Below are 24,317 nucleotides of genomic sequence, written 5' to 3' on the forward strand. Positions count from 1 at the left end.
GGCGAACCTGAACGGGACGCCGGGCTAACGTTTTGAGCTTTCACATTCGAAGGGACACGGGGGGGGGGCTTCGAGGTGTTGTGCCGTTTCTGGGGTCCGCGCTCGTTCGGCTCCGTAGGGGCACCGTTTTCGCTCGCATTCGCGTATGCCATTTGCACGCAAACCTTGGCATTCTAAAATAATAGATTTCGCCTATCATGAGAGGGAAAAGGGGCAGGCCGCCCAAACCGCTACAAACCGACGAGGCATCCCCAGCTGCAACCCGGGGTCTGCGACCCAGGAGGAACCTGAAGCCCAGGTTTAGAGATAGCGGGGATGAGGACGCCGAAAGCCCGACGAGGGAGCCCCCCAAAACGGCCAGAAAGAGGAAGGCAACGTCAACACGGGGCAGGGGACGAGGCAGAGGTGGCGGTGGAGGAAGAGGAGGCAGAGGTGGTCGCGGTGGAAGACGGACTGCTGTGTCCAAAACAGTGGTGTACGACGACCACGAGAGTGACGAGGAGGACGATGCTGTGAGTTTACGGTCGGAGGAGGACGAGTTTGTTGAAGAGGCACCTCAGTCCGAGGAAGACGAGGCCCTCAATGAGGAGTCTGACTGCCTGGAAGATGATGTGCTGGACGAGGAAGAGGATGGTGCCAGCTTCTGCACAGAGAGTAGCTTTCGGAGCCAGAGCACTCACGCCAGCACTCCCGGTAATCACTGGTCACTGAACGGACCCTCAGCTCTGGAGGTCCCGTCTGGGTCAGAGCATGCAATAATAGGAGCTTGTGTACAGTGCAGGAAGCAGTAAGGTTATTGTTCAAAATGGAGAATGCACACTGTATGCAAACAGGCCGCATTGAAGCCACTGCAGGTGGATTGAAGCATCAACCGTATCAGTAGCCCGACCCGTTTCCGTCGCCTGACGTTATCGTGTAGTTCACACTCATTTCCAAAAAGAATCTGAGGGTCTGTGTAGCTTTAGCTGCCATAGCCGGAGCTAATAACTTAGCTTATAACAAGCTAATGTTAGCACTGAAGGTGGCTGTTGCCTACTGTGTGACAGCTATTAAAAAAATAAAAACAAAACGCACTTCATATTTGCAGCCCACACTTTTCAAACCTTTGCTTGAAACACGAACTTTAATTCTTTTTTGTTTCATTAGCCGTAAAGAAAACAAACACACACAGCTAACTAACACTAGCCTAGCTAGCATGCCTGTAATTTTTTTTATGCTTTGACAGCTTTCCTTAGGCAGAACAAGTTGCTTTATTTGTTCGAGACTCTGGATAGTAATTACACCTAATGTCTTCGTAGTAAACCCATCATCATAGAGAAGTTTAATTAGCGTTAACGTTGTTCACTAATTTGACAGCCACTGTGCTGTATGAGGATGAGGCAGCCTCATTAGCTAATGATGAGCAATTTCAGCCATAGTAGCTCTTGTAGAAGTCTCCAGCTTTGTAGAGTTTGCAATGTCTTCAAAAGCATTTAAGTGATGAAATGTACTTTGTTTCAAGCAGTTATTGAATAATTTTTTATGTTATTCTGCAATGATGTGCCAGTGTAATCAAATATTTTTTTCTTTTTATCCTGCAGGAAAGAAGAAGTTACGGGCTCCCCGTCCTCGCACTCCAGTTCTGGAAGACAAGGAAATCCCTCTTCTTGAGCTTCCGGAGACCTCTGAGGATCTCTTGGTGCCCAGTGTGGAGCTGCTCAACATCAGCTCCATCTATGAGGTGCTGCGGAACTTCAGCTCGGTCCTGCGTCTCTCCCCGTTCCGCTTTGAGGACTTCTGCGCCGCCTTGGTCGGCCAGGAGCAATGCACGTTGATAGCGGAGATGCACATCTCCCTGCTGAAGGCCATCCTACGCGAGGAAGACTCCTCCAACACTACTTTTGGTCCCGCTGACCTGAAGGACAGCGTCAACTCTACTCTGTACTTTATCGACGGCATGACCTGGCCCGAGGTTTTGCGGGCGTACTGTGAAAGCGACAAAGAGTTCCACCATGTTCTGCCGTACTTGGAGACAGATGAATATCCGTGCGGTTCTCTCGAAAGCAAGGTTAAGGTGCTACAGTTCTTAGTAGACCAGTTCCTCACCACTAACATTGCCCGCGAGGAGCTCATGTCCGACGGCAGCATGCAGTACGACGACCACTGCCGCGTGTGCCACCGTCTGGGAGACTTGCTGTGTTGCGAGACGTGTTCTGCCGTCTACCACCTGGAGTGTGTTAAACCGCCGCTGGAAGAGGTTCCAGAAGATGAATGGCAGTGTGAGGTTTGCGTGGCGCACAAGGTGTCTGGAGTCACGGACTGTGTGACCGAGGCACAGAAAAACAGGCCCTACATCCGCCAGGAACCCATCGGATACGATCGCCACCAGAGGAAATACTGGTTCCTAAATCGAAGGATTGTTATGTGAGTTGGGGCCATCACCGCCTGTTTAGCTTACGTTTTTGGTGACATTCTCTGGTAATCCATATTTAGTTCAGATTACATAATTTACACATTAAGCAATACACAGTAAGCCCAACAGAATAAACCTTCATATGCCTCTGTATATGTTCAGATATACAGAGGCATTACAAGAGCTCAACATTTTCTGCAAAGCATTCAAACACAAGAGAATATGTTTAAAGCTTTTGAAAACTCAGATCAATTGTATAATCAGAAGATGATACAAGAACTTCAAATTAGCAATCCATGACATCCTGTTTCCCTGGGAAACGGAGGTTAATTTCTTATTTCTGCTATCCACTATGTTGGAACCATAATTATTTGTCCACTCCAGACAAACTGCAGGTAAAACAAACATCTCCAAAGCTCATGGTTAGGGAACCAAACCATGATGCCAATCAGTCATTACACAACAAACTATTGACAAGGAGTGAGGCTTGTTCTGGTAAAGGTAAGCAGTTTACTAAAAGCTGCTGTTACTTTGACTTGAAATGTGTGTTTTGGACACACAAGAAGAAGATTAAACTAGGACATAGAAAGGTAAAAATGAGAAAAGGGATGTCATGCTTACTGTTAGTAAAGGTGGATGGTTTGTGGTGCAATGAGACTATTTGTCTTTCAAAGGGAGTGGCAACCTTACTTAAAACAAAATCTGATGAACTCTAACCTGTAAAACAAAAATGGGTTATCGCTGCTTTTTTATTTTTTTATTTTTACAACGAGATTATGATCAAAAATTGATGGTAAAGGAAAAACAGTTCTCCAGACATGGTTCTCCCATGGCAATCTTAAGAGACTAACCTAAATCCAAACTCGAAATCCTTTGGACGTGAGAGCACAAGAAAAGACCTGGAATTGTTTTGAATAAATGTTCTCAAATTAATGGTTGGATTGTTCAAAACGTTTAGCTTTCTATGCATGGTTTTCAGGGCTGCACACCAATTTGTCCGTGTTTGTTCTTTATCGGCTGGTTTATCATATGAAGTTTGGAATCAAATAGATTTAGTTGAACACATCCCTGCGAAGAACGAGACAGAACCTATGGTGATGAGTTTAGACGCAACTATGTCTAAACTCATCATAATGTTGCTAATGTGTAGCTACATTAGCTTTTTGTAGATGTGACCGCAGTAGGTAATTGTAGCTAATTATGTTATACATAATATGTACAGCGCTACATTAGCTTATTAGCCTGTACCATTACAAAATTAGCCTGTACAAAGTCACTTAATCCATAAAATTTATACGGGGCAAGTAAAGCCTGGTGGCCCGCCAGACTTATAATGCACTGGGGAAGGAAACCCTACTAGACATCCATTGATATTTTGGCAAGGATCGAATATTTTTACAGATTAGACCCGTCCTCACATCCTCCGTTGTCTCTTCCCAGTGAAGAAGATGGGGAGTGCGAGAAGAAAAATATCTGGTACTACAGCAGCAAGGCACAGCTGGAGGAGCTCGTCGAGGGTCTGGACAAGGAGTACTGGGAGACGGACCTCCACGCCACCCTGGAGGAGATGAAGGAGGAAATGCACGCTCACATGGACATCACAGAAGATCTTACCAACCGAGCTCGTGGAAGCAACAAGGCCTACCTCACCGCCGTCAACGGTACGCCATAAACCTGCTTGCCCTCAGGACTCGAGGGGGGAAACATGTGGCACCGTTAAGCAAACGTTTGATTTGCTTGGGATTATGTCTGGCTCAAAACGTTTAGGGAAAGCACACATCTATCACATCGCCAAAGGTCTGAGGTATTTTATCAAGCTACGTGTTTCGACGCCGGTGACAGTTGGGTGTTGCCCTTTGCGCTCCCTGACATAACGAGCAACTGTTTTCCACTCGGCCTTCCTCCAAGATGCTACAGTGGTTTGAAGACCTTTTCAGTTCTTAGCCAGCAGTTTCCGTTTCTGTTTGGCTGCCCTATCATCTCTCTCTTTCAGCCAGACTTCCTTTGTGTGTCGCTACAACACTTAAATCTTGTCAGCAGTGAGATTTCTTGGCGCCTTTGGCTTAAAGGAACACTTACGGGGGGTATGTTTCATTGTCTGAAGCGTGCTCCTGCTGCAGGCTGCTTCCTGGCATCAATCTCATGTGTTGGTGCACATGATCATCCAGTAAAGTTTTTGGAAGGATAGGAGTAACAGGGTGACTTAACTCACTTTTGGTTTACTCATACATACTCAGAGCCAAACCAATCAGAGATCACATTACTGATTTCAAATCAAAGATCTTTGTCAATACACGTTTTGGCTCATCGCGATTTATCTTGAAAAATAAATCACTTTCAAAATATAAATTAGCTTCTGAAAAATGAGACCGGATTTCAGAGCGGCCAGTCTGCGTTGATGAATAGCTACAAACCCAGTAAACATTCAAGTGTTTACTACTCTGTACTACTGCAGCTGTAAAGGAGTCTCTTGAGACTACTATTTCTGTTCCTACTAATAGTAATACTATTATTCCTACATTACATTACTACATTATTACTGCCTCAAAGAATGCCTCTATGACAGGTTGTGCTGAAACTACAGGGTGTACTTACTTTCAAAATAATTTTCACCAACCAGGAAAACTGTATCAGTTGAAATTTGATTCCGCATGTTTTCAGCAATTTTCTTTTTTCAGTCTGTATGGAAAGTGAGCAAATGACAGCGTGCCACTTTTAAATATTTCATTCTATTCTGAACAAAGCGCAGTGTTTGGATAAGATGGTCGTTTTCTGGAACCGCATTGCAACTTCTTCACCGCGTAACAACGTAGGGATTAAAAGGAGAGCAGTAGATTAGTTGTACATGGCAGATTATTGAAATCCAAAAAAATTGATCAACAAAACATAATTTTGCTTCTAACGACGGTGAACTAGTCGCAGTTTCAGACCGCCCAATCGATTTGCCCAACAGAAAAAAATGCAATTTTTCAACAATTCCAATGGTGCCTTCAAATGATATGGCCTGAAACGGTAATGGCGCCTGGGTTTCAGTCTAATTGCATCTTTTCATCTGCAGAGGTGTCCGCGGAGCGTTTGAAGATCAGGCGAGAAGAGCAGGAGGCAAAGAAACGAACGGCGGAGGGGAAGAAGGAAGCAGAAGGGGGCTCCGTAAACACGACCGAGCTCCCGACACAGAAAAACAAAGTGGAGGACGGCGAGCCCACAGAAGACACTAGTTCACAAGGTAAAATAAAAAAAAGAAGATAGAATACGCTCTACTTGCTTATGTTTTTCAAACACGTTTTGAGTGAATCTGTGTCGATATGACTCCGTACCACAGCAGCTACCGCTCAGCCTCCTGCAGAGGAGACACGCGTGTCCGATTCCTCTGCCTCCCAGGACGCAGCTGCACCCAACACTGAATCTCTAGAGCCAAACAATGAAACGGCTCAAACTGAGAACCACGAGGACTTAACTCAACTGGCAACAAAGGGACAGACAGGTACCCCCCCTTCACCGCCCCTGAGTCATTGTTTGTCCTAAAGTCAAGCTTTCACACCCTGCTCAAGGTTTTCCCCAGAAAACTTGCTAAACCCGGTTGTAGGGGCGCTAGTCATCCAGCGGCCCACCGTGTATTGTCAGAAGACACTATTAACGAGACCTAAAATCTTAAAAATTCCAATTGTTAGAATAAAACTAGCAATGCTTAGCCTAGTGGGGACGAATGTGAAGTCTGGTGACCCGCCAGGCTTATAGTACACAGCTTCCTGGCTGTGAGATAAATTAAAACAAGCTTGATCGTTTTCATCCTGGTTAATATTTTGTTTACAGAGACCTCGTAATCCATTTTATTTGTGGTTCTAGTTGTATGTAGGTTTTTATTTCAGTTTTATTTATTGTTTTGCTATGCTTTAATTTGGATATTTAAAAGATCTTCCACTTCCAGGGTTAAGAGTTTGTTACAAAATGAAAGACTGTTGGTCTTTGAGAGGGCGAACTTGACAACATAAGTGGTCTGAAAACAACATGATTATCGTTTATCGCAATAATTACTCGGACAATTTATCGTCCAGCAAAATTTGTTAGCAAGTGTGTATTTCTGATCCTCAGCATGTTTGAATTGTAAAGCTCGCTGGTAATCCTGATTATTTTTATTGTTTACCATAGCCTATCAACTGCAGCTGGCTTTTTTTTTTTAGAAAACCTGCTTTCACTGCTTCCTGTTCTTGGTTTTCTTTAACATAAATAATGTAGACGAGCAGCAGAAGTCTGAGTCCACATGCGAAGACGCAGAAGGTGATGAATCGTCGTCACCGAGCCGAAACAAATCACACGAGCGGCCGTGTCAGCTAGACGCGCCCAGCGACGGGGACCCGCTCTCTGCACCCAGGGGCCTCAAGAAGGTGGAGCCCCCCGATCTGGCCGACAGGTCCTCCCGGTCCTCCTTTACCAGCCAGGATGGGACCGGTAAGCACAAACATGGAAAATTGAAACATCGACCTGATTTGAGTTTCGGCTGTGTCGAATTGTTCTTGTTTTAACGATGTGAGGGCGGCTTGACTTCTTTCTACCAGAGGACTATAATGAAAGGATGAAGAAGGAGAGCGGAGCAGGACACGAACCGAAAAATCTAATACAGAAAGGCAACGAAGGGGTGAGGTGTCCTGGTGGATTCTTTTTGTTTGTTTTAAATTAAATGTAGAAGCGTAAATGTGACATTTTTCTTGTACTTCAAAAAAAAATATTTATTTGTAATGATTGCAATATGTCTGTGGAACCTAGTCTGCTGTATTAAATCGAGCAAAGTTGTGGTAACAGCATGTGAATCATGCTGCTAGCCTTAAAGTGGAATAAGTCACGTGTATAGAAACCAGGGGAGCACTGATTGCAGTTTTCTGGCCGATCAATGATCTTTTAAAACTGGCCAATTCCAATTTCGGCCAATGCTGTTTTTTTTATTGGTGTTTTTTGTTTGAGAAGTTAATAATGGTGACAAAGTTGGCAACAGTAGAGAGACTTCTGCTAAATATACACCTGCAGATGTCTGACTAGATCAGTGCATACGAACAGTTTCACATACAAGTATCGGCCGGTCTCCCAAAACGAAGGAAACTGGCACAGATTCGCCGCCCCAACAGAAACTGAACCCTCCTGCTGATGAACTCCTAACACCCGTCCCATCTCCGTTCCAGTCGTCTCCCACTGCCAACACGTCGCTCCTCACCTTCCTGAAAAGGGACCTGGCGGTGAATTTGAACAACCTGTTCAAGCTGGGTCAGGAGGGCAAATACAGGGTATACCAGAACCAGTACAGTACCAACACCTTGGCGCTCAACAAGCATCAGCACCGCGAGGACTACGACAAGAAGCGCCACCTCTCGCACAAGTTCAGCCTGACCACGGCGTCCGAGTTCAAGTGGAACGGCTCCATCCACGGGGCGCGGAGCCTGACGGTCGCCACGCTGCGCCTCACCATCATCCAGCTGGAAACCAACGTCCCCGGACCGTTCATGCACCCCAACTGGGCGTCGCACAGGTACGTCTGGGTGGCTCTTTCTATTAAATACAGAGAAACGTCAATGTTTGTGTGTATTATGTCATTGAACTGTATATTTTTCATTTTTCTTTGTAGGACCAACTGGAACAAAGCAGTACAGATGTGCAGCAAGGCCAGGGAATTTGCTCTGGCCTTGGCCATCCTGGAGTGCGCAATCAAACCGGTCGTCATGCTGCCCATCTGGAAGGACTCTCTCGGCCACACGAGGTAAAGGAGGAGCAAGGCTCAGCTTGGCGTTTCACTGATACGTGTCCTTGTCAACGCTGTTCGTAAGTTTCGCGTCTTGTCCTTCAGAATGCACCGGATGACTTCCATGGAACGGGACGAGAAGGAGAAGGTGAAGAAACGAGAGAAAAAACTTGAGGATGAAGAGACTTTGCAGCAGGCGACGTGGGTGAAGTACACCATCCCCATCAAACACCAGGTAGAGTACGGAAATATTATTTGGCTTGGAAAGGATTTATACGAAAACATGTTACACTTTTCAGACTTTTTTTGTGTGTGTCTGTGAGAAAGTTTAAAACCTCATTTCCTTTTACTGCAATATTCTACTGTGCTCCGTTTTGTTTCCATTGTCTAAAATCCCAATAAAATTACATAGAAGTTTGTTTGTTTTTTAACCTGGGAATATGTTAGTTTTATGTAAGGCGGACACAATTAATCAGATTAATTGTGATTAATCGATTGTCGAAATAATTGTCAACTAATTTAGTACTGGATTAATTGTTAGCTGATGTATACAGACTCAAAAAAAGGCAAATTATGGAAATAACACCATATCCAGAGCAATAATTGATAAAAGACTGTACAAAAAAATATATATATACATTTTGCATTCTTTGTCTGTAAATACCCAGAACTCTTCAAGTGGAATAGTTTTAGTTTCACCTAGTTCAGGTTCAAATATAATTGCACTTTAGGCAATAAAATGTACAAAATCAGCTAATGTGGTTAAATAAAAAATCTGCAGAATGTAACGGTTAGTTGCAACCCTAATTCCATGCATACCGATCCGTGTTGCACATATAAATGTTTTCTAATAAAGTGTTTTTTTTCTCCTAAGGTGTGGAAGCAAAAAGGGGAAGAGTACAGAGTAACAGGATATGGTGGTTGGATCTGGGTCAGTAAGACGCACGTGCCGCGCTTCGTTCCAAAGCTGCCGGGGAACACAAACGTAAACTACCGCAAGGAAATGGAAGGTAAGGCAACTTCCTCCAAATGTGTCCGTTGTCCTCTGTTGTATGTTTTTACATTTGAGGCTTAAGCTGGTTTTTGATTTCTTTTTTCAGCTAAATCAAGAAAAAGTGCAACAGCTTCCATGAAAACTGAGGATTTAAAAGAAACTGAGAAGCAGGTTCCTGAGAGTGCAGAGGTCAAGGAGCAGGAACCCGACTCATTGTCCCAGGATGCATCTGTGGTTAATGGCAGCCAACCCCTCGGCAACAACGTGGAGGACATTTCTGTAAAAGATGAGCAATCAAAACCTGCTGGTGAAGAGAAAGAGGAGGAAAAAATGGATGTCGACAAGAAAGGTAAAAATCTGCAGTTGTGAACGTGGTTTTAATTCTTTCGTAGGCTAACCTCTGAATCTCTTTGTCCAAGATGAAGTCGAAAGCAGCTGTCCTTCCCTGGCTACCGCAGTAAGGGAAACATCACAGGCACCGGAAGAACCCAAAACCGAGGAGATCCCCGCTAAAATCTTCTACGACGTCGTGAACGTCAGCGAGGGTTTCCAGCTGCGAACAGCCTACAAGAAGAAAGTAAAGCCGTCCAAACTGGACGGGTTGCTGGAGCGGCGGGTCAAGCAGTTCACCCTGGAGGAGAAGCAGAGACTCGAGCGGATGAGGCAGGCAACCCTCCTGTCAAAGACGACGGCCGCGAAACCCGCCGCCGGCGTCAAGATGGAAGGAACGGCAAACGCCAAGCAGCAGCTGGCTCTGCCCTCAAGCGTTAAAACGGAGGAGAAGGAAGAAAACCTACGAGGGCCAGATCCTGTCGTCAAAAAGCTCGACTTTGATGAGGAGAGCACAAACTCAAAGGCGGACGTCAAATCTGATTCCGCCATGTCCGGCCAGAGTAACTTGGCCGAGGCGAAGGCCGTTGACTCTCATAAGGAAGTGAACGGAGAGCCGGAACTCAACAGCATCAACAGTCGTCTGCTGGAGACGACGGGGAACAACGAAATAAAGAGAATCGGAGAGAATGTCAAGAAGCGGGGGTACGAAGAAGTGGATCAAAGCAGCGGACAAATGGACTCGGAAAGCAAAAGTAGTCTTTCACAAATAAACGGCAAAACCGTCTCCGCAGACTCCGCCTCTCCGGTCCAGGGCGACAAGTCGGATCCCGAGAAAGAGCCCGTCAAGTCTTTGATGAACGGGAACCTCTCACGAAACGATCTGTCCAGCGTAGCACACCCGCCACCACTGAAAGTCCCCAAATTGGAGAACCACGTTGAGGACAAGGCAGAGTCTCTGAACAGCGGTGATTATTCAGCCGTAACGAGTGAGGGGTCGCTGCCTGTCAAGCTGGAATCGTCCAGTACGTCTTTCCACAGCAGTAGTACTACAGACAATTGCACATCTAGAGAGGATGTAAAGACCTCAATCGCTAACGACTCCTCAAAGGAGCCTCAGAAATCTTCTATGCACGACACATCCAACAGCTCCAGTAAAACTCCCTCAGCAGAAAGTAGCTCGGTTTCCTCCGATACCGTTTCTGCTACCCCCCTACTGGGCCTAGCGGCACCCGTCTCCCTGAGGAGAAAACCCAGCGATGCCAAAACCACTGCGCCCGTCTCCACGACGGCTGGCTCCATGACGATCAGTAAAGAATACTCCACAAGAGACAGGGTCAGCTTGCTGCGGTTCTCCAAGTCCAAGAAGGCGCGCTCTGGCACGGCGCTGCCGTCCTACCGCAAGTTTGTCACCAAGAGTAGCAAGAAGAGCATTTTTGTACTGCCTAATGATGACCTGAAGAGGCTGGGGAGGAAGGCGGGCATCAAGGAAGTGCCCATCTTCAGCTACAATGCCAAGCCGGCCACCGATATCTGGCCCTACCCTTCGCCTCGGCCCACCTTTGGGATCTCATGGAGGTCGGTGACATGCACAGATTGTACAAATCTTATCTTTCTTGCTTCATAAACATCTATTTATGTAACTTTTTTTTTTTTTTAAAGATACCGTCTTCAGACTGTGAGGTCACTGGCAGGCGTTAGCTTGATGCTAAGGCTGCTGTGGGCCTGCCTCAGGTGGGACGACATGGCTGTGAAGCCTTCTGCTGCGGTGGGAACGACTCGGAAAGGTGAGAAAAATTCATCATTTGCTTAGGGCTGAAACGATTAATCATGATTAATCGATTACTGAAGTAATCGTCAACTAATTTAGTAACTGATTAATCGTTAACTGGAGTTTACAGACTCCAAAAAAAGAAAAGAAAAGAAGGCCAGTTACTGAAAGAACAACACAAACAATGCAAAACATTAATTTGCATTTAAGATATTTTAATTTTCAAACTTTAGCAATAAACATTTATTTTCTGACATTAAAACATATCAGTTATTATTACAGCTGCTTCTCTTTTTAGTAACAGTGATGAAATTCCTGTCATGTCAGTTTGGCAGACTGTTTCCTTTCACTGTAAATCTCTCATTTTAGAGCCGTCCACAAGTTTTCAATTGCATTTTTCTTCTTCATTTTTCTTTCTTTATTCAATTTTTATTCTAAATAATCTACTTTTTTAATGTTTGACTTCCTTAGAGCCGTAACTCGTCTAAACTAACGAGGCTTCTTGTCCAAATGGAGACTTTCTCCTCATGCGTGACTTAAAACTAGGAACCGTTTTGTCTCTAGAAACTACAGACACAGACATAATCACGACAGAGATTATTCGACGGAGGGACGTCGGGCCCCATGGCATTCGCTCAGAGTATTGCATCAGGAAGATCATCTGCCCCATCGGAAACAGGGACACTCCCAAAGGTAGGAGGTTTTGGGGGGGGGATTAAGTACCACCAAATGTAAATTTTAAGAGTAATCTGGACAAAGCGCATTATAAGAGAAATAATATAAGACAAACAAGAAGCATTTAACCCTTTCTGTGATTAGAAACTCCAACTCCTCAAAGGAAAGGTCTGCGCTCGAGTGCCTTGAGGCCTAAAAAGCAGGAGCCGGCCAAACAGACGGGGCCTATCGCTGTGGAGACGTGGGTCCCTGAGGAGGAGCTGGAGCTTTGGGAAATAAAAGCCTTCGCAGAGAGGTTAGAAACACACAATCCAAATTGTCAAAACTATGAATATATTTTTGGGTGAATGAGTCATTTTCAGAAGGACTGTCTCTACTCTTCATTTTTCATATTTTTTTTACTTGGTTGTCCAGAGTGGAAAGAGACAAGTCACAAGGCTTAGATCCATCCAAAACCGGCGGGACTCTGAAGACCGCAGAGGAAGTGAAGGCCCATTTGGAGAATCAGCTGAAGCAGGCCAGACTGGCGGCCCAGCAGGTGACGACATGACACAGCTACGGCTGCAGATTGAGACGGAACACTGCGTCTGTCAGCAGTGTGTCTGCGCAGCCTTGGAAAATCTTAATGTGTCTAATATTAAGGTCTTAAAATGTCTTAAAAGTCATTAAAGAGAAGGGGAAAAAAGTTAGCCTTAAATACTTTAATTTATACTTTAAAAAGGTTTCTCCAGGTCTTAACTGGAAATGTTTTTTCAGAAACGTCTCGAGCAGCAAAAACTCAGCACAACCGCCACTACTGCCACGACCACCACCACCACCAGCACAACCGCAGTCAGCGCTCCCAGTACACCGACCTCCACCGGCCAGAGGATGAGTCCAATGACATCTGGAGCCAAGATGGTCCTGGCCTCCAAACTGGGCTCCCCGGCTCCCTTCCAGCAGGACAAGAACTTCCACCAGTCCTTCGCTTCCTGGGTGAAGCAGGGCCAGAACAACAGCAGCAGCAGCTCAGGTAAGGAGTCATCTAGTATCATCGTCACAAACATTCATGTATCGGAGACGGAATCACCAAAAAGTGTTGCTTTTCAAGCCCAGCCATTCATACAACGTCTCGTCTCTTTTTTTAAATATAATTGTTCATCACATTCCATGTCACTAATCGAAAATGCCTTGCCAAAAAAAATTATTTCATAACTCTCGGTGTCCACTTTCAGTCCTACGAAAATCAGCAATTTTGTGACTCTGATGTTGGATCCGAACCTGACGTGGGAACTAAAATAGAACAAAAAAATAAAAATCCAACTTTTAAGCGTTCTACTCGTTCTTGCGGACTTGGACCTCACAGTGGACACCTCGGCTGTAGGTCGGCCGTCGCCGCGGCCCCTTTGTCCGGGTTACACGTGACTCCAGGTGGCGTGGTGTGTCTTGCAGCCTCGGCGGCCACGGCGGCCGGCAGCATTGTCGCCGCCTCAGAGCAAACCTTCCAGATCGCTGGCGGCCCAGTGACTGTGGCCGGCCACGTCCTCGCCACCAAACTGCCGCTGCCCGCTAACAGCAAGATTGTCACACTCAATGTGCCTTCTACTCAAGGAGGTAGGGAGCATGAGCGCCATCCGCTTTGGCAAGGCCAGTGGGCTGCGATTGCCAAAACGGATGGGAAAACTGTCCTGTGGAAGGCCTAAATTTGTTTTACGTGTTGACCCTCAGCATGATGAGTAAATTGTCCCCTCGTGAGTCTGTACCGATGGAAATGTGCATGCCAGTTCAAGAGTCTTAAAACCACTTAGGTGTTTATTAAACACACAGCCACACATGCAGAGCATGCCTTTACACATTTGTATATTAATCTACAACGCTCCTCTGCTGACATGATGGATTTTGTCAGCAGGTGTAGTTCAACAGAAGGTTCTGGGCATCTTCCCTTCTGGACCTCCAGCAAACCTCCGGACGTACAGCACATTACATCCAACAACTGGGAACATCAACCTCAGAGCCGCAACCTCCAGCATCCAGCAAAAGGTCTTCTGGTTTTAAATCCATCCGTTTTATCCAATACACAGAGTGTTTTTCTTGATAATCTTAAAGGTTGTTTTTTTTTATGTTTCTTCTAGGCCACAACAACAGTAAGCCAGACACCCGGTGCAACAGGGAACCAAATGACTTCAACAACGGTTCGAATTCCAGCAGCAGCTCAGCAAGGTGATTTGACAAAAATCAACTTTTTTTTTTTTTTACTTCTAAGCCATACAGAAACAATAAATGTCTCAAATGTGATCCCAGGTCAGCCGACTGCAGTCCAGATGGGTCACACTCAGCCTGCAGTCACAGCCGCCTCCGGTATGCCTTCCGCTCCCAGAACTGCAGGCCTGCCAGCCTCTTCGGGTCCAGTCACCACGACTCCCGGACAGGCCCCGAGGCCGCAGCAGGGCCAAGTAAAACTCACCATGGCTCAACTCATGCAGCTGACGCAGAGCGCACAGGTGAGTTTTTGCTTTCTTTCCTGTTTGCCTGTCTAAAAACGGAGCTGTCGCTCCCACTGTGAAGGAAAAATATTCATGCATTCACTAAAAAAAAAAAAAAAACCTTAAATTATTTAGATGTGATGTTAAAGATGTTGAGTTTTTGCAAGATCTCAAGTTACAGATGTTTTCTGTAAGCCTCTAGTTGAAGGCTGGTGACTTTTTCCCAAGGACGTGATGGTAACAGAGGTTTCTGGACTTCTTGTTTATTATCAATTTCTGTTATTTCAGGTGGATGAAATTCTCTTAATGTCCAAGTAACTGGAACTTGTGCAAAACAATAAAAAAAGGCTTTATGAAATGTTTCAAATGTATATGATCTGTATGAATTTCCATTTTACACATGAACAGTTGGTGGAGATTGCAAAAGTTTAGGCGGAGGTCATATGTTTCAATTCTGCAAGATTTGGAACAGTAACTCTAGTAACAGTGACTGGCCTTGTAGTTGTAATAGAGACTCCAGGGTGCCAGAAAATTATGTTGGGGATATTGGAGGGCAGTTTCAGAAAAAGCGACTCGCTGTGGGGTTTGAGTCTGTGAACCTTTTTCTGGGCTCAGAAAGTTTGACTGAAACCATGTCTTAATTTTCATTTGATGTTGAGAATATTGCTTCTGACATTTTTCAGGGGGGGAACCCGGGTCTGACTGTGGTGATCCAGGGTCAAGGCCAGACCCAGGGACAGCTTCAGATCATCCCGCAGGGTGTTACGGTCATCCCCGGACCCGGTCAGCAGCTAATGCAGGCAGCCATGCCCAATGGACAGATCCAGCGCTTCCTCTTCACTCCCATGCCCCCGTCGTCAACCGTTTCAACTTCATCCCCCATGAACGCTACCCCTACAAAGCCCACCACAACTCCAAGCCCTCAAACCCTAACATCTTCTCCTCCTCAAGTGCGAGCCGCAGCCCAAGTCCAGACGACTCCATCAGCCTTAGCCCAAACGCAAATGACCGCGCCTCTTCCTGCCCCTACACACGTCGGGAGCCCCTCACCAAAGCCGAGCTGTGCCCCCAGCCCAGCTTCTGTTCCTGGCCAGAACCAAGTCACGTCCCCTGTGACGCCTACACCTCAAGCCTCTCCACAAGGACACATTACAGCTGCTTCATCCGTCCCCGCACAGGCACATATGTCTTCTCCAGTGCCTTCTTTAGCACAGCCTTCCACACAGGTGTTAACCCCCCCGCCATCAGTTGTTGCACACCCGCAAGTGGTGAGATCTGTCGGTGACTCTCCACAAAACCTCAACCCAAGTTATAAACCAGGCTTCTCCTCCACCCCCACACAAATCCAAGCCATCCCTCAAACCCCAATCTCCACCCATACAGCAGGTTCACCTCCAGCACAAACCCAAACTGCAAGTTCCCCTCCCATACTGGGACACACTGCTCTCCAAACCCAAGTCCAGTTCCAGCCCCAGTCTGTCTGCTCACCTCCAGGCTTGACCTCAACCCACCTCCAGATGCAGACCTCGAGTCCCGTGTCTGCTCCAGTGTCGGTCAGGCCAGCTGTCCAGGTCTCACCCCAGGTTCCCGTTTCTGCCTCGCTACCTTCGCCTGTCCAAATACCAATGCCGGCCCTGGCGCCCGTCTCAGCTCCTGTTATAGCTGTCGTGTCCACCCAGGTTTCCATCCCTTTCCCAGCCAAAGCTCCAACCCAAATACAGGCCGCACCTTCTGCGCCCCTTCATGCAGCCATGGCAAGCGCTGTTGTCACACCTGTCACAGCCACGTCTACCATACCTTCAGTGGCAGGTAAAGAACCAAAACCCAACACGTCATTGTACTTTTTCTTTTTTTTTTTAAATATTCACTTCCCTTTGTATTTTTTCTCCTTTCATAGCTCTGATAGAACAGAGGGCAGCTCAGCCCAAAAACTGGACTCCATCATCGTCTTCGCAGGCTCCAGCTCAGGCTGTAACTCCAGTCACACCACCCGCCATGGCCTCCGTTCCTTCGTCTGCTCCCGCACCAGTCTCCATTCACTCGCCCATCGCTCCTTCGCCTCAGACGTCTCAGACTCCACACTCCCAAGTGCTGGTCCAGCATCCTACCATTGTATCTGTGCAGCAGGTGTCCCACGTGGCAGGATCAGCGGTGCAGGTCAGCATGAAGGGGTTACCCGTTTCCTCCGTTGTGTCCGCCGTAAGGCCCGCGCAGATCCAGACCTGCAGCCAAGTCCAGCAGATTCCACACCTCCAGCCTCAAATTCAAGCTCCAATTCAGTCCCAGATCAGAGTTCAGTTCCAACCGCAGGCTCAAATACAGCCACAAACACAACAATCGCCTCAACCCCAAGTGCAACCCCTTACTCAGGTTCAGTCCCCCCCCATGCAGCTCCAGGCCAGGACGCAGCCTCAGTACCACCCCCAGGTTCAAGCTGCGTTTCAGACGCAACCTCAGCCGACGCAACAGCCTCTGATTCAGTCGCAGCCTCCGGCGCAACCTCAAGCCCAGACTCCGCTTCAGCCGCAGCAGATCCAAACCCAACTCCACACCCAGGTCCAGATCCAGCAGCAGCAGCAAAACCAGATTCTCGCCCAAAGTCCGCAGAAACCCCACGTCCACGTTCAAACCCAGGTCCAAACTCAGCCTCAGTTTCAGGTGCAGTCGCCGCCACCGACCCAAGTCCCCCAACCGCTGCAGGTCCAGCCCCACGGCCAGGTCCAAGCTAAGCTCCAGGTCCAGTTCCAGCCTCAGAGCCAGCCTCAAGTTCAAGCGCAGCCTCAGTTGCAGGTCCAGTCTCCCATCAGGCACCAGCTCATCACCGTGTCGGGCCTCCAGCAGCCGGTGCAGCTGCTCTCCGCCCTGCCGCCTCACGTCGCCGCCCAGATCCAAGCCCAGATCCAGGCGCAGGCTCAGCAGCAGGGGGGCACGGTCCCCCAGCAAATCAAGCTGCAGCTGCCCATCCAGATCCAACAGGCTGGGGGCCAGATCCAAGCCCACCAGATCCAGAACATGGTGACCATACAGGCACCAGCGAGCATTCAGGAGCAGCTTCAGAGATTGCAGCAGCAGCAGCAGCAGCAACAACAGCAGCAGCAGCAGCAGCAGCAGCAACAACCACCAAAGAAGAAGAAACATAACGAGGCTAAAAGGGAACCCAAAGACCAGAACCTGCATGTCATTAGTCCTAAAGATGGCATTCAGAAACCGGTGAGACGCAATGGCATAACAGTTATTCATGTTTTTTTTTCTATATGAATGAACTCTCTCTCTAGATAAGTTGAAGGTTAATGGGATTTTTTTTTTTTGCTTGTCAGATGGCAGTAAAGCAAAATGCTTCAGCAGAACAACTAAAACAAAGGAAGAGCCTGGCTGCAGCAGAGCGGGAGGAGAACCAGAGGTTGGAGCTCAAGTCATAAGCTAGATATCACTATAATTAATATTTAAAAATACTTTATTCATCCCAAAGGAAAATTAAACTTTGCAACTCATATCCAACCCGATCACATTTATTCAAGTAACTTTAAAAAAAAAAAAAAATTACATTTAGTAGTAATTTTACTTTGCTGTACTTTGTACTTCTACTTGAGTAATTTTACTACAACGTGTCGCTGCTCTTGAGTGAAATTTCTGGATTCTTTACCCACTGTGAGAAACTTCACTGAATGAAAAACAAGCTTGCTTTTTTTTTTGCAGTTTTTTTTTAATAGCTAGGGCTGAAATGATTAATCGGAGTAGTCAGATTAATCGTGATTAATTGGTTATTGAAATAACCGTCAACTAATTTGGTAATCAATTAAACATTAACTGGAGTATACAGACTTTAAAAGAAAAAGCCATTTACTGGAAGAACAACATATTCAGAGCAATAATTAAGTCAAAACTGTACAGGAAAAATATACATTTTCCATTGAAGATAAAAAAAAAACTTCTTTCTTTGTCTGTAAATGTGTTCTACCCAGAAGTGGCAGTTTTAGCTTCATGTTCAAATTCAAATGTTTTTGCATTTTAGGCAATAAAATGTTTATTTTTTAATTTTAAAAATGAATTATTTATTTGTATTTTTTCGCGTATTTTTAAATTGGAAAAATCTGCAGAATGTGGAATGTTTTCCTTACCCGATTAATCGTCATAACGTTTGATTTAAAAAATAATCATCAGCTGTAGTTCCACACAATTAAAACAGCAAAGCCACAGCTAAAGCTCTACCTTTCTCTCCCTCTCTCTCCCCTCAGAATGATCGTGTGCAACCAGGTGATGAAGTTCATCCTGGACAAGATTGAGAAGGACGAGAAGCAGGCTGCGAAGAAAAGGAAGAAGGAGGAAGTGGTTGAGCAGAAGCGCTCCAAGCAGAACGCCACCAAGCTGACCGCTCTGCTGTACAAGCACAAAGAACAGCTGAAGGCCGAGATCCTGAAAAAGAGGGCGCTGCTGGACAAAGAGCTGCAGCTGCAAGTTCAGGTTGGTTTCCGGAACTAAACCGGGCCAGGATTTCTAGAAATTGCGATTCCAGACTCTTGAGAAGTGATTTGTCTTCCTAGGAGGAGCTGAGGCGGGACCTGGCCAGGCTGCAGAGGGAAAAGGAGAAGGCGCGCGCCGCCATCGCCCAGGCCGCCGCGGCAACCATCAAGGCAGCCTCCTCCCACCCGTCACACCTCGCCCACACGTCGCACTCCTCTCACAGCTCCCAATCCTCCGCGTCCTCGTCCCACAAGCGGAAGCGGGAGGAGGAGCGGGACAAGGACAAAGGCAGGGACAGGGACAGGCACCACGAGAAGAACAAGAAGCGGGACCGGGAGAAGGACAGGGAGCGACACCGAGACCGGGACAAAGAGCGGGAGCGCGAAAGAGAGCGCGACAGACACCGGGACAGAGATCGGGACAAGGAAAAGGAGCAGGACGGCGACGCGGAGCAGGATTCCGGCTCGCTGAAACACAAGAAGAAGAAGAAGAAGCTGTCTTCTACCTCAAAGGACCACAAGAAGGACACCAAGCTGTACTGCATCTGCAAGACGCCGTACGACGAGTCCAAGTGAGCTCAGAGGGCTTCCCCGCCATATTTTGGTTCGAATTCAGTTCGAATTCTGCAACGAAAGAACATTCTCTCCTCTCTCGCAGGTTCTACATCGGGTGCGATCTTTGCTCCAACTGGTTCCACGGCGCCTGTGTGGGAATCACGGAAAAGGAGGCCAAGAAGCTGGAGGACTTTGTGTGTAACGACTGCAAACGCGGCCAGGAGGGGCAGAGCAACGAGGAGCTGTACTGCATCTGTCGGACGCCGTACGACGACACGCAGTAAGGCTCCGCCACTCGTCTCACTTCTGTCCATGGCTGCTTGTCGGTCAATGAGTGCAATTAGGATTAGAACAACCAATGTAAAATATACATTATAAAGAAACTGACAAAAACAGCAGGTTGACTAACTTGGTCAACTAACCTTTAAAAAGTAAAATAAATAAATAAATATTAAAGCACGAGATCTGAAATTGCGGCTCGTTGGTGGACGTGAGAGCACAAATAATCGTGGCACATCATGTAGTAAAACCTCGGATAGTTTGCGTCTTCTACGTCTGTGTCTTTCCATAAACCCTGTGTCGTCCCCGTTCAATCCTCACCCACAGGTTCTACATCGGCTGCGACCGCTGCCAGAACTGGTACCACGGGCGCTGTGTGGGCATCCTGCAGAGCGAAGCCAATCACATCGACGTGTACGTGTGTCCGCAGTGCCAGTCCACGGAGGACGCGATGACGGTGCTGTCGCCGCTCACCGACAGAGACTACGATGGGCTGAAAAGAATATTACGGTCATTACAGGTACGAGCTCTCTCTCTTTTCTTTCTTTACAATCTGAACTCTGGATTTTTACCAACCGCTTAACGTTTGTCATGTCATCACCACAAACCTGAATATATTTTCTAGAGATTGTGAAGTCTGTGTTGATCAAAATAGATGGACTTTGTATTGAATGTTTTTTTTCAGAATTTTACTAAGTGTGTAAAATGTGATGTATCTTTTTCTGACAAATGTGTCCTTTACTAAAAAAAAAAAAAAGATAACTTTTGCCTGTTTGTTTTTCGTCAGTCTCACAAAATGGCGTGGCCTTTTCTCGAGCCGGTGGATCCCCACGATGCACCGGATTATTACCGCGTGATCAAGGAGCCGATGGGTACGGCCTCCGCTCGGCACATGCCTTTTAGTGAACGCAACGCTCGTTTCATACTCATTTGTCTCTCTTTCAAGATTTTTCCACAATGGAAACCCGTTTGCAAAAGCGACATTACCAGAAGCTCACAGAGTTCGTGGCGGACGTGACCAAAATCTTCGACAACTGCCGCTACTACAACCCCAACGACACGCCCTTCTTTCAGTGCGCCGAGGTGCTCGAAGCCTTCTTTGTACAGAAGCTGAAAGGTTTCAAGGCCAGCAGGTAGGGCGTGCTGCTGCTCCTGCCGAACCGAGGTTCTGAGGATTTGCTTGTTTGAGCCCGTAAAGATTTAATTTATTTATGTAGAAACTCTGCCATGTTTATTTGTTTCTAACTTCATCCGTGTTTTTATGTATGCCTGTCTTGTTTTTTTTTTTGTTTTTTTTTTTAACTACAAGCATGAGTGACGCAGCTTGAAGTCATAGAGTGTGATTTATTTTCTACATGTGCACATGGTCACAGTCATTGCCTGGAAAAGTGTTCATACTATCAGAAGTTTTTACATTTTGTTGCGTTAAACCACAAACAGCAATGTGTCTTATTGGGACTCTGGTGGGCACCGCTAACTGAAAAGCTAGCTAAACTAAAGCACTAATCATAAACGTTGGTTCCACTAACCACCACACCAACATGGTATTTATGTAGCAGGAGCTAACGCTAAAGCGCTAACTTCAATTCAAGCAGCAGTTTAATTTTGACCTTGTAATTTGCATGTTCTACAATGCCTATACATTGTTTTTATTGAGAGAGCGTGAGGAGAGGAAACAGAACTGCCACGTCAACACTTTTCACCCATGGTCAAAATAAGAGTGCAAATATAAACGTTGAACTTGAAAATTTCTTAATAGTCGATGAACAAAACTTCATCACCAATGTCAAACTATATTGAGCTGAAAGTTTACAAAACGAAACAGCCAATTAAAGTAGAGCAGAAGAAGATAAATTAGGGGACGCCAAGTGTGCTAAACGCTTTCAAAGTGCTAAATGAGAAATTAGCTTTGGTGTCGGCATGTTAGCAGAAAAGTGCCGGTAATTGTGAACTGGAAAGAAATTGTAAATGTTTTTTTTTATTTTATTTTATTTTTTTATTAGGCCTGCAACCTATAATCAGTTAATCTATTGATTAGTCTAACGATTAATTGATTAATGGATAAAATTCTACTTGTTTTTATTTAACCACTTCAGCCTTTCATGTACGACATTAGAAATACATTAAAAGATGGCCTTGTTTTTGAGTCTGTGTACTCCAGTTAACGATGAAGCGATCACTAAATTACATTTTTTATTGGGTTAATAATCAATTAACCCAATTAATCGTTTCAGCTATGGTTTATATTGGACACGATTATGCATATTCAGCCCCCTGATGAATGCTCTCATCATCTTTGCACATCTTTAGATTAAATTGATTGTCCTTCCATAACTGAAGGACGTCTGGAGCTCGGCCAGATTAAAGTGTTTGTGAATAGATATTTTCAAGTCTTACCTCAGAGACGGTTGGCTCTGCTGTAAGAGAGCCAGCGGACCTCTGAACCAGTTCTTAACTCTTTTGCAGTCTCTAACATTTTTTTTCCCAAGGATTTCCCTGTTTTAAACTCGGCTCTTCAACTCTTAGCATCTTCTCTGTTCAGAGTGAGCCGTTGTGCCAACTGAGGCTCATTTGCTGTAACGGTGACCGGTCAAATAAACCTGTTCCTATTCTTGTGTAGGGGATTTTTATTTGTAGAAAGAGTTGAGTATAATTTCTCTTCCACTTCACAATTACGCAATATGTTGGTCCAACATAAAATCCCTGTAAAACACTGAGGCGTGTGGTTAAAACGTGACAAAATATGAAACACCTCCATGAACGCTTTTCGCAAGGCGCACTACGTCTCACCGTCTCAACACTGACTCTGGTTGCGTCTCTGACATGTTTTTGCGTCTGTGTGTGTGTGTGTGTGTTTGTGTGTTTGTCCACCTGTGCTGCATGCCTGTGATTTAAGCCATTCCATCTTCTTTTTGTTTCTTGCAGATTGTCTGATTCTTAAGTGTGCCAGTCTAGCTGGAGTCTGGACTGGATGCTGGGGGGTCTCTCTGTTGACACTGAAATAAACAAACAAAAAGAAATGAATTATGTGTTTCCAAAACGGCAAAAAGTCTCAAGAAAAGCCCCCTCCGCACACACGTGCACACACGCAGACTCACAACCACCAAATGTGCTCTTTGTTTTTTGTTGTTTTTCTGAAGAATGAGTTGTAATCATAGCGGAGCAGGAAACATGGCAGCCATTTTGTTCTCTTTCAGAAGAAATTAGGATACCAGCGTTTGTGCTCAATCAAGCGTTTTAAATGCTTTTTACTCACAAGCGCCTATTTATTTCTGTTGAAACATCTCAGTTGAATTGGACATGTTGAAGGTGTTGACTAAAGTATATATATAAAAAAAAAGCTGCATATTTTTTTATAAAGGTATATTTATGAAACATTTTTGTATGTTACTTCACCTTTAGTTCTGGATGTTAACTACATTTTATGATGTACAGTGGTTGTGAGATTATATGTCTGACTGTATTTGACCCTTTTTTAATAATAAAAAAAATGATCATTTTAGATTATTAATATTTTCTTAATCTAAAATGGTCTGAAGAGAGAGAAGTGCGTCTTCCTCGACTCCCAAGGTTTTGCGGTCATGAAAGGTCTGGTCTCGAACGGAGGCGTTCGCGCCAACATGGCCGCACATCATGGCCGCACAACCCCCCCCACCCCCCCCACCCCCACCCGAAGCGTTTTGCATCTTCTGTCTGTGACTAACTGCAGCAATAAAGAACCTGAAGAGCTCTCAACTCTTCCCCTTCTTCTCCACATCCTGTAGGTCTCATAACAACAAGCTTCAGTCTTCTGCCGCCTCTTAGAAAGCATCGCACGTTGCGCAAACACAATGCACTTGCCAGGAATCTGGCTTCTTTCTTTTTCCTCCCTCTCCGCTAACTGTGACTCTGATGGACGCAGGGTTGGTTGGGGGGGGGGGGGGGAGGGGACCTGTCCTCACAAAGCGGGCCAGCGCAGAGAGAGGCAAGAACAGAGGCATTTCAGATGGAAGTTTACCTCGGAGAAAACTCTTATGGAGCTCTCATGTCTCCATTTATGTTTTTATTATTATTCTTTTTTTTTTTTTAAGTCATTTTTCACCCAAGCGTTGTAAAAAAAGAAGTCTGGGTTTTCTTGTTGTTTTGTTTTTTTTTTGTTTTTGTTTTGGTCTTCTCAAACAGGGACCTGCTATGGAAACGCAATGACTGAGTTTATCTGAGCATCATGTTTCAAGAGTTTTGTGTCTGAATTCAGATGTCACAGTGGAGCAATGTTTTATTCCTCACGCATTTCCACTCATCGTTCATTCTGAAGCGGCATGAAAGACGGTTTTAAGTACTAAAGTACTAACTATGTGGACATCAGTAGTCTTGGTTAAACGTATATAAATATTCTACTGAGAGTATGATAATAAGCTATTGTAAATGACTTGCTTTGCAGTAGTGACTGAGAGAATGAAAAGATGTATTTCAAGGTTTCCTGCCCCTGTTTGTAAAAATTCATTGAATTTTGACTTTTTTGTTTTGTTTTTGTATTACAGCTGAAGAAATATTGATGTATATGAAACTTAATAAAACTTAAGACTAATTTTCTCTATTTTCCTCTCCCCCCCCCCTCAAAAAAAGTGAATATGAGATTGTTTACTTCACTTTTGTCTCCATATATGGTCACATAAATATAAACTCAGAGAA

General features: G+C 45.6%; 1 protein-coding gene across 6 annotated transcripts; it reads left to right on the forward strand.

Annotated features, from left to right (window-relative positions):
• bptf (bromodomain PHD finger transcription factor) lies at positions 1-24,213 on the forward strand. Of its 6 annotated transcripts, none has more exons than XM_081609706.1 (32): positions 1-693; positions 1,581-2,403; positions 3,833-4,053; positions 5,451-5,618; positions 5,715-5,876; positions 6,629-6,841; positions 6,949-7,028; positions 7,567-7,910; positions 8,007-8,138; positions 8,226-8,355; positions 8,995-9,130; positions 9,221-9,463; positions 9,534-11,022; positions 11,107-11,231; positions 11,780-11,908; positions 12,035-12,185; positions 12,305-12,428; positions 12,647-12,902; positions 13,322-13,483; positions 13,776-13,909; positions 14,002-14,089; positions 14,171-14,370; positions 15,036-16,161; positions 16,250-17,562; positions 17,670-17,752; positions 18,588-18,813; positions 18,894-19,384; positions 19,471-19,647; positions 19,974-20,166; positions 20,434-20,518; positions 20,593-20,779; positions 23,411-24,213. In XM_081609706.1, exons 1-32 carry the CDS (start codon positions 198-200, stop codon positions 23,448-23,450), a joined length of 9,927 nt encoding a protein of 3,308 aa, XP_081465832.1. In that variant the 5' UTR covers positions 1-197; the 3' UTR covers positions 23,451-24,213. The 6 variants fall into 6 exon arrangements, with proteins under 6 accessions (XP_081465832.1, XP_081465833.1, XP_081465834.1 ...); XM_081609707.1 differs by having other exon boundaries at positions 13,779-13,909; XM_081609708.1 differs by having other exon boundaries at positions 5,718-5,876.
• The last annotated feature ends 104 nt before the right edge of the window (positions 24,214-24,317 follow it).

The sequence above is a fragment of the Poecilia reticulata genome, chromosome 8 (assembly GCF_904066995.2).
Source record: "Poecilia reticulata chromosome 8, P_reticulata-male-v2, whole genome shotgun sequence".
In the NCBI taxonomy this organism is placed as follows: Eukaryota; Metazoa; Chordata; class Actinopteri; order Cyprinodontiformes; family Poeciliidae; genus Poecilia; species Poecilia reticulata.

Excerpts from the sequence above, each read along its gene's own strand:
- bptf (XM_081609706.1), top strand. The coding sequence starts at position 198 with ATGAGAGGGAAAAGGGGCAGGCCGCCCAAACCGCTACAAACCGACGAG. Across the intron at positions 16,162-16,249 it reads TACCATACCTTCAGTGGCAG|CTCTGATAGAACAGAGGGCA; the intron begins GTAAAGAACCAA and ends CTCCTTTCATAG. Across the intron at positions 20,167-20,433 it reads GAATATTACGGTCATTACAG|TCTCACAAAATGGCGTGGCC; the intron begins GTACGAGCTCTC and ends GTTTTTCGTCAG.